This window comes from Ursus arctos, unplaced genomic scaffold, assembly GCF_023065955.2.
Source record: "Ursus arctos isolate Adak ecotype North America unplaced genomic scaffold, UrsArc2.0 scaffold_24, whole genome shotgun sequence".
NCBI lineage: Eukaryota > Metazoa > Chordata > Mammalia > Carnivora > Ursidae > Ursus > Ursus arctos.
Window position 1 is genome coordinate 11,340,755 of NW_026622919.1, and position 9,761 is coordinate 11,350,515.

Genomic DNA, 9,761 nt, shown 5'->3' on the forward strand with positions numbered 1-9,761 from the left:
AAATGACTTCCCAGGAAATGTGAGTTTCATGACAACATAGACTTTGTTTTGTACACAGCCCTAGCTCTAGGCTGTAGATCAGTGTCTAACAGTCAACAAATACTTGAAGACTGAATAAACGAATGAGCAATGACGAGGCATGACTGCTGTTAGCTGAGACTTACCAGCGGCTGTCCCCTTAGATGGGGAGTATGCTCTCCCTCGCATGTTAAGTAAGTGTTCTCTACAGATGAGTTCAGGGTGGAAAAATAGGCTCATCTTTTTATGGACTGAATATTTATGAGTCCTCCCTCTCCCCTCTCCCACCACCAAATTCATACGTCAAAACCCAAACCTCCAATGGGATGGTATTTGGAGGTGGGGTCTTTGGAAAATAATTAGTTTAGAGGCGGTCATGAGGGTAGGGATCCATGATGGGATCACTATCCTTGAAAGGAAGAGAGCGTCCTCTGTCTCCCTGTGAGCACCCAGTGAGTGAGAGGGTGGCCATCCACAAGCCAGGAAGGGAACCCTCATCAAGAACCGAATCTGCCCGCAACCTTGATCTTGGACCTCCCAGCCCGCAGAACTGGGAGAAAGCAAGGTCTGTTGTTCAAGCCGCCGGGTCTGTAGTATTTTCTTATGGCAGCCAGAGCAGACCGACATCAAGCACTCCTCTTAACCCCCCGAGAAGCTGATGAAAGAAAAAATGGAAGTATGTAGCTCTGCCTGACAGCAGTGAACCTAACGAAATTCCGTAGATGGGCGGAAATGTGTTCAGTTGCCCTGCCATCCCACCCCTTCTCGCTCCTGACCCGCTGGACTGGGTTGAGGGAAGTCTTCTGGATGGACCTTTCTGGTGATTAGCCGCAAAGCTTGGGGGGGGAGCAAAGGCTATGGGCTGATCTGTGTCCCCCCAAGATTCCTACGTAGAGTGGGCCCGAACCCAGGAGGACTGGCGTCCTTAGAAGAAGAGGAAGAGACACCAGAGAAAAGGCCACATGAGGAGACAAGAAAGAAGACAGCCATCTGCAAGCCCAAGAGGGAGGCCACAGGAGAAACCAAACCACACCTTCTCCAGAATATTGGGGTGTTTTTGTCCGAACCACCTAGCTAGTTGTTCAGTTACAACTGCCTTCTGTTTTGCTCTGAGGATTTCACAGACCTACAACTTGTCTCCCAAACGAGGCTCTTCGCCTCTGTGCAGCACTGGCATTGTTTTATTACTTTTTCCTTTGTACTTTGGCGGAAAAGGCTCTTGAGCGGAACAAACAGTAAGCGGCTAATGGATTCCTCTTTTCCTTTATGACTTACTGTTTAATCTACTTGGCTTCCAGGTCTACTGAAGGGATCCTCACCCGCCATCCATTTCCTTCTCACCAGGTACCTTCTTAGTCGCCCATCTCCTCACTCTGTACGTCAGAAAATAGTGGGAAATATAAACATACAGACTTTTTCATGGAAAAGTGCACAAAGAGACCTAAGATACCTCCCTGAGATCCCAGTTTCTATGAGGTCCCGAATTTTACTCTTAACCTCCGGCCCCTTTCTTCTGCCGTATTGGTCGCGGTTTGGAGTTAGGTATTTGCGTATCGATGTACGGCATTGCGTACCCGGGGGCCTGTTGCACTCACCAGATGACAAGCCCTCGGTATCCTAAGCTCAGCATAAGGCCGGATACAAAGCAGGTGCTGACTACTGTTGCTGAACGAACGAAAGAATGAGGAGAGAGAGAGTCCAGACAAGGTGCTTTGGTGAGTCTCAGCATTTCCTACAGCCCCGACTGAAACAAAACAAAACTCTCCCTGCTCTTTCAGACGACACAAGATGTACAGAGAGCAGCTCAACCTCACCTCCCTGGATGCTCCCCTGCAGCTCCGACTCGAGGCCAGCTGGGTCCAGTTCCACCTGGGCATCAGCCGCCAGGGACTCTACCCCCGGTCCAGTCCTGTCGTCAGCCAGCTCCTCCAGGACATGAGGCGCTTTCCCACCATCAGTGCGGGTGAGAGTCACAGGGTCGGGCGGGGTGCACTGACTTTCTCCCGGAGAGGCTGCATAAACCATCTCAGACTGGGCTCTAGGGGGAAATATTGAAGGGTTGGCTCTGACACCAGATAGGATAAGAAGAAGAAAACTGGACCCTGATCTTTTCCCCTTTGAATGAGATCTTATCATGCTAATCTCATCACGACCCCATCAGAGAGCCCTGAGAACGTGTTTCTGCATACGTAAAGAATGGTGGTGACTACCATTTATTGAGTGCTTCTCGCACACCTGGCAATTCTTTTTCATACAGTGACTATACAAGATAGATATTATCTGTGGCCATTTTAGAGATGGGGAAACTGAGGCTCAGAGAGGTTAAGCAACTTGGCCGGAGACCCAGTGGTCGTGCTGGGATTCAAACACAGTCCTGCTGTCCCAGGTCTGTGCTCTCAAGCACTCCCAGAGTCTCGTCACTAACAGGGACCAAACTAGCCTGGGTCACTCACCAGGTGCTGCTGGTGCGTCCACTGAAGGGCTAGAGGGCATGGGGCCTGGGACGGAGCAGGGTGGAGGCTGCAGCCAGCTGGGGCCCCGAGCCATCCCCTGTTGAATGGACAAGGGCCCCAGGCTGCCTCACCGTCTCCCCCTCTGCGGTCTGAACCAGAGTCAAGGGCCCTGCGTGGTGGACTCTCCCAGGAGCCAGGCTGGACGTTCTCACCGCCCTTCTCCTCCTTTTCAGATTACAGTCAGGACGAGAAGGCCTTGCTTGGGGCATGTGACTGCAGCCAGAGTAAGTGACCCAGCCCCGCCTCTGTCCAGCCCCCTCACCGCCACAGCCCCGTGAACCCCAGGACCTGGCAGCAACGTGACGGGCCCACAGTCCACTCCATGGGGGTCCTGGTCAAAGTTGAAGGAGCGTGACTCTCTCTGTCCAATCTCTGAGAACTCGACATTTCTTTCCATCCACCTACCCATGTACCCACCCCCACAAAAGAAAAGTCATTCAGGAGGGGCCGTTCCCAGGGCCCGGCTGGAGAGCGCGTGGTCCCCTGCATCATCGGGGAGTTATTAGGAATGCAGACTCTCAGGCCCCACTCCGATGCGTTACGGATTCGGAAGAGAGTTTGTACGGCCCAGGGCTTCCCTTAGCTTTAGTTCAGCACCTGCCGTTTGCTGTTTTATAGAACACAGAGGCGAGTCAGACGCTGTCCCAACCCTCTCGGGGCTCATAGCAAGGCCAGGATGGGGCAAAGCGCGTGACGTAGCCAGAACACAACATGTCAGGAGGTAGGGGCCCCACAGCTGTCTCAGTCCCCAAACCCTGTCCCGGCCCAGGTGTGCGGTCTGAAATAGAAACAGACGCAGGGAAACTGGTCCGGCGCCACGCGGCAGGGGGCACGATCGGCATCCACAGGGGTGCCGCGGAAGCACGGAGGGGAACACACCAGCTCCTCTCGGGAAAACAGCCTTTGGGGTTTGCAGTGAGCGCCTATCTCGGGAAACCTGTGTCGTTTACCCTTTTCCCATAAGAGCAGACAAAGGACCATCCTGAGCCCCCGCCACGCTCTCTGTGTCCCGACATGCTAGAATTTACCCTGCAGCCTTCGAAAGCAAATGCTGGTCTTCGGGGTCTTACTACGTAAGAGCAAAAAGAAGAAATCGGCTGGGTTTTTTGGAATGAGCAAAAGGTCACAGCCGTGAGGTCAGGCCCAGAAACAGGGTTCCCTCTCCCTTCTCCCCCTCACAGTTGTGAAACCCAGCGGGGTCCACCTCAAGCTGGTTCTCAGGTTCTCAGACTTCGGGAAGGCCATGTTCAAACCCATGAGGTAAGCGACCGCCTTCCTCACCCCCGCGTCCAGCTGTGGCAGCCGTGAGGGGGTTTGGACCAAAACTGAGTAAAGCTGGGCAGCGTGGGGAGGGCATCTCTTCCATGCAGGCCTATCAACTACTGGGAAGAAAAAGTTGTGTCCCTTTGAAAAGGGAGCGATCGCAGGGAGCCCACCTGGCTGGTTTAGCCAAGGCTCCAGAAGCAGGTAGGTAATTCTTGGGTGCACCCCCCCAAACACAGAGCCGCCATGTTTGAGGTGTTACATCGTTCTAAGTGATTGTGACGGTTAGTCGTGCAGGGTTAGTGTAGACCCGTAAGTGAGCCCTGGTGAGAGAGAGGAGGCAGAAGGAGCCAACACTGATGGAGAAACACGAGACCTTAAAGGAAAGCATAATAGCAATGATAAACGGCACCTTGCCCCACCCCCCATCAGATCTATGAGTTGCATTCTCTGAGCGCCATTCTGACCTGGCAACTTAGGAGGGCTGTGATTTTTTTTTTTAAACTTAAAGCTAATTATACAGCCAGGGAGCTTGACTTTCACTTCTCTCATGTGGGGAGGAATACCACTCACACTGGCCGCGTTTTATGTGCAGGAAAGGACTGGAAGTCCCAGCCTCCGGCCTCTTCTCTGCCCCATCACTTACAAACAACCTGCAAAGACGGTCCAAATGAACCAGTTTTCTTCCTGAAGAGAATGCAAAACTTTCCAACGTTGGGTCAAAAAAAACATTTTGTCTATTCTTAGGCCATAACACAAACTTTAATCTGCATTTGTATAAAATTTCATCCAAAGCCAAACAGCATCATTTTAAAACATATTTCTTGGAAAAGCATGCATTTTTTTTCTATAGGTCATTTAAAGTAAAAAAACAAACACACAGACACACACCACATGTGTCCCTTATTAAAAAGGGAAAGTAGAAGTTTATCTTTGGATAATGTAAATTATGACCATAATTAAAGATCATATTTTTCCCATAATCTGTAGAATAGAGACACTGAGAAATACACCAGTGCTTGTCAAACTCACTGAGAAGCCCTCACTGATGTAGAAATGATTTTCAAATTTAAAACCACATTGAGACAGGCCATACAGACACGGGGAAATGATGTTTTAGAAAATTCTAAAAGGTGTTGGAGGGACTGTGGATTCTTACAGATGGAATTCAGGACTTAAAATGTGGAGATGGGGACGCGTGGACACGTCCCTTGCTTGCCCAGGCATCCGGCGGCGACGCTAGTGAGGAGAAGGGGGCTCGCCCGGACACGGAGGCCTCTCCTCTCAACGTGGCCGCGCCTTTTAAAACAGGACGCCTGCTCTTGGCAGCCCCTCACCGTGGTTTCCAGGACTTGTGTTTTTGGCAGCGTGCACGTGGCTATTTCAATCGCGGGAGCCGTGTATTTACTGCTTTCTGCACCATCGTGTGTATTTACACTTGAATTGCTCGGGCAGCCCTCGCACAGTCCCCCCACCCCCGCCCCGCAGATTATGAAACTAGATCATCGTTCTGCCCTGTGTATTCGCAACAAGGCGAGTCAAGCTCGGGGCCAGAGGCCACGCTGCCCCGAAGGATTGGGAGGCAACTTCGGAACATTCGTACCCAGCCAGCCCATCACACGCGGGCAGGCCTGTTGCTTTTCAGGAATCCACCAGCGATTTTAAAATGTGTATAAATCAATATTCTCTGCACCGGCCTCCCTCCAGCCTCTGGCTGGGCTCCCGTTCAGGACCCAGCTGAGGTTCCTCTGAGGGGACAGGCTCATGTATCCATCCTGTCACCCTAAGACCTGGACCTTTTCTGTTCTTCAAATGTCAGTGGTATTAAACTGCATCCCTAGAACACTTTTCCTTGGAGAAAAGCCCCGCCTCCTCCCCCACCTCGAACTCTTGACTTCTGGGTCTCCGCCACCTCTGGCTGGCCAGCCGGTCCCTCTCTTCTCTTTACACCTGCCCGAGAATGTCTATACACCCTCCCAACTCAACTACCTTTTAAAAGGATCAGCCACTGTCACCAAAGTGGCTCCAGTAGGAGACGTGGTCCAGGGACTGCCTGCAGGACAAGGTCCTACAAGAAGCCCGAGAGTCTTCTCCCGGCCACGGGAGCCACAGGAGCCACGGGAGCCACGGGAGGCTCGGGGAGGTCCCTGGCCTGCCGTTCCATCAGGCACATGTACATTAAAAGCATGAAAGCCTGTTTTTCTCTCCCTGCGATCATGCTTCTCAGCTCCCTTCTCAGGCTCCTGACCAGGTCTGAGTCCAGGGCGTGATTCCTCCCTTCCTTCCAGACAGCAGCGAGATGAAGAGACACCCGCAGACTTCTTCTACTTCATTGACTTTCAGAGACACAATGCTGAGATCGCAGCTTTCCACCTGGACAGGTAGGGCTGGGCCCCAGGGACATGGCGTTCACCACAGAGGCCGATGGCCCGACGGGCGCTGGGCGGACCCTCAGGTGGGACCTCCCTGGCACCCTGTCTTCCTCGCGAACCTCAGTGATGCCTTTGAACTCAACACATCTCCCGTTCAAACCCACGTTTGAAAAACACAAGGCCTCTAATGTAATGAAAAGAATGACGTAGAAAGAAAACTAACCACCCCGCCAGGCTGCTCAGGCTGCCAGCTTGGACCTGACCTTGCCCTTAGCTCTAGTTTCCTGATTGGAAACGGGGAGAACGCATCCATTCCCATGTATCCCAGGAGCCTTAAGGTAATGATATTAAAAGGTGAAAGCACATCCCTCAACTTCCTCCCCTCCCATTTGCCCGTCGTGGCTACTCAAGGTTGTGTTCTATGGACTGGCCACTGGGGCACCACCCCAGGAGCTTTTCAGAAATCCAGAAGCTCGGGCTCACCCTGGACCCTCTGAATCGGAGCCTGCATGTGAGTGAGCACCCAGGTCGCTCATATGCCCAGTGAAGTATGAAAAGCTCTGACCTAGAACACAGCTTGGACCGTGGGAAGGCTTGCCCAGGAGGCTTGCTGGAATCAGGACCGCTTTGCCACCCCTTCTCCCAGCCCCACAGACACAGGTTCACCCAGGCGCGGTCAGCTCAGTACCACAGCGCACCCTGGGCTGGGTGTGGTCAGGGACAAACGTCCATTTCTAAGGGGCGACCATCCGACCCCCTGCCGATCCCCCAGACGTGACCAGGGCTTTTCTCTCCTCCAGGATTCTGGACTTCCGACGGGTGCCACCCACAGTGGGGAGGCTAGTCAATGTCACCAAGGAAATCCTAGAGGTCACCAAGAATGAAATCCTGCAGAGTGTTTTCTTCGTCTCTCCAGGTAGAGTACCGGCCAGAGCAAGGCTATGGGTGGAGGAGGGTCGGCCCCGTGGCCGCCGACGCGTTCCCCGTGGTCTGAGTGACCGCCGGCCCTCGTCGGGATGGGTGCACGCTGCCCTCGGACTCTCCCACCCCGGCCCAGCTGAGCGTCACACCAGATGATCGGGGGATGGGAAAGGGTCGTAGGTGAGATGCCAAGTAGCCTGTGTGGGCGACAGTGCCAGCCTCCCTGGACTCTGACGTTACCCACGCAAGCGAGGAGCGTCCAACCATCTGGATGGGAGGCAGTGAGAGCGGGGCCCGCACTTGCTCTGCTCGGAGGCATTTGAAAAACTGGACACTCGGTTTCAGAGCAACTCGCGAGCCCTGACATCTGGGGAAGCAGTATTTTCTTCTGCTGTTGCCTCTGCCCCAGCTGTGAGCTGAGGCTTTCCCTTCCCTCCCGGAGCATTTTCGGGGGGCGAGGGCAGGAACACGGCACTGCCTGCTTCTCTTAGTCCTTCTCTCTCCTCCCACGCCCCCCAGCCAGCAACGTGTGCTTCTTTGCCAAGTGCCCGTACATGTGCAAGACCGAGTATGCCGTCTGCGGCAACCCGCACCTGCTGGAGGGCTCCCTGTCCGCGTTCCTGCCGTCCCTCAACCTGGCGCCCAGGCTGTCTGTGCCCAACCCCTGGATCCGCTCCTACTCGCTGGCAGGAAAGGAGGAGTGAGTTGACGCCCGGGCCACGATGCCATGCCCACGGCCCTGCAGTCTTGTCCCTGAGTGGTTGCGGTCCCTGCACCAAGGCCTTGCCACTAACCTGGCTCTTGGACCCCAAAACCCCAATCATTTCCTGATCTCAGACCGACCCTGGGGCCAGCTGTGCCTGCTCTCCTCCTTCGGTTCATGTATTCAGTTACCAAGAGCCTTCTAAGTGCTGGGGGTACGGAAACGAAAGACACGGGCTCTCCCCAGCCTGGGGGGGGGGGCGGTCAGACGGGCAGGCAGATTACGAAAACACAGCAGCACCCTTGCTGTCACACAGAGAAGCAAGGGGGGACACCCACTGCACCTGAGGAAGCCCCGGGAAGCCCAGGCCCCAGCTGGGATCAGGGAGGCAGGGATTTGGGGGGGTGAGGGGAGGTGTGAGGAGGGCCCCCAACACGTTGCCATCTTGGCTTTTCCAGCCCCAGGACTTCTTCTCCCCCCCAGGTGGGAGGTCAATCCGCTTTACTGCAACACCGTGAAGCAGACCTACCCGTACAACAGCAGCAACCGTCTTCTCAACATCATCGACATGGCCATCTTCGACTTCCTGATCGGTGGGTCCCCACGCTCGGGCGCCTGGCGACAGCGGCCTCTGCCGTGGGGCTGGGATTCGCCGTGATCTTGGGCAATGAGTTGGAGCCTGGACCATGAGGCCTGCGTAGCCTCGCACGGCCCACGGCCTCGGAAAGGGGCAGAGGTCCCAGAGGACAGAGGTTCATATGCTCCCCTCTTTCGAGAGCACGTCACTCAGACGGCATGCCCACGGTGGGTCTGTGTGCTCGCTTAGCTCCCCCCTCCCCCCTGCACCGTCCCTACTAACCGTGGGAAACAGCCTGGGGCCCTGGGTTCAGACCCCTGACTCAACTGCGGACAGGCCTCCAGGCCCGGGGCGGGGAGGGCCGGGGGGACGCAGAGGTCAGAAGCACCCGCCCTCCTTTGCAGGCAACATGGACCGGCACCATTACGAGATGTTCACCAAATTCGGGGATGATGGGTTCCTCATTCACCTCGACAATGCCAGAGGGTAAGTGTCCCGGCACCGCTGTCCCGGCCGTGGCCCGGAGGTGCTGCTCAGGAGGCCCCCGGAGAATGAGGTCCTTCCTCGGTCACGTTCCCGGTCGCCCTGCCCTCCTTGTTCTGTTTCCTTTTTCTCCCCATCTTTGCTAAGTCACGCTGGGTTCTCCTCCCACCTGAGCGCGCTGCTGAAACACACGGACGTTTCCACACGGTTCTACTACGTGGTTCAGCCCTGGAGGCAGAGCGCATGGCTCCTCCCCGGTTGTCTGGCCCTCTGTAGTTAGGGAATGAATGAATGAATGAACAAACGAATGATGCTTGGCTGTAACCTCTTCGCACGGAGGCTTTGGAGAGCTGCTTGAGGAAGGGGCTGATCCCTGGCATTTTACCCCGGGCTGTGGGTCAGAACGAGGCTGAGGCAGAGGAGAGAGGAAACCATTAGGAGGGACGGCTGGGGGGTCAGCCTGAAAGCCCGTCTCCCCTTCCAGGTTTGGACGACACTCCCAGGACGAACTCTCCATCCTGTCGCCGCTGTCCCAGTGCTGCAGGTGAGCTCCAGCTCCAGGGCAGGTGGCAACGGTGACCCTCCAGCCCACTTGCTACCAAGCTCCGAAGGTCCTAGTGTTGACTGGTCTAGGACCCCGGTGGGGAGGGTGGCAGGAATGACCTCATTTCTTGTCCACGTACATAACTTTCCCCGCATGTGTCCGCACGGGATGAAGGAGGACCTTGTCTCTTAGACCCTTCAGTCACTGACTCTGATCTCTCACCCACTCGGAGACGCGCTCGCCCTTGCAGAGCCGAGAGTCTGACGCGGCGAATCCGATCTCTGGTCGCTCAGCACTCAGAGTCGCTCATAAATATCACTTGCTCACCATCTAAAAATTCCTGATTCAAGTCCCATAAACTGGGGGC

At 55.1% G+C, this 9,761-nt stretch overlaps 1 protein-coding gene across 3 annotated transcripts in view; it reads left to right on the forward strand.

Moving 5' to 3' along the window:
- The window catches only part of FAM20A (FAM20A golgi associated secretory pathway pseudokinase), a 49,854-nt gene that overhangs the window by 33,545 nt on the left and 6,548 nt on the right, over positions 1 to 9,761 (forward strand). For 2 of the 3 annotated variants that reach the window (XM_026512372.4, XM_057318274.1), the window contains exons 2-10: positions 1,797 to 1,981; positions 2,705 to 2,755; positions 3,713 to 3,791; positions 6,083 to 6,175; positions 6,967 to 7,082; positions 7,607 to 7,787; positions 8,274 to 8,383; positions 8,772 to 8,853; positions 9,335 to 9,394. In XM_026512372.4, coding sequence (XP_026368157.1) covers positions 1,797 to 1,981; positions 2,705 to 2,755; positions 3,713 to 3,791; positions 6,083 to 6,175; positions 6,967 to 7,082; positions 7,607 to 7,787; positions 8,274 to 8,383; positions 8,772 to 8,853; positions 9,335 to 9,394 — 957 coding nt within the window. Of the gene's footprint in view, positions 1 to 1,796; positions 1,982 to 2,704; positions 2,756 to 3,712; positions 3,792 to 6,082; positions 6,176 to 6,966; positions 7,083 to 7,606; positions 7,788 to 8,248; positions 8,735 to 8,771; positions 8,854 to 9,334; positions 9,395 to 9,761 lie in introns of those variants that run through there. The other variant, XM_057318273.1, reaches the window with a different exon arrangement.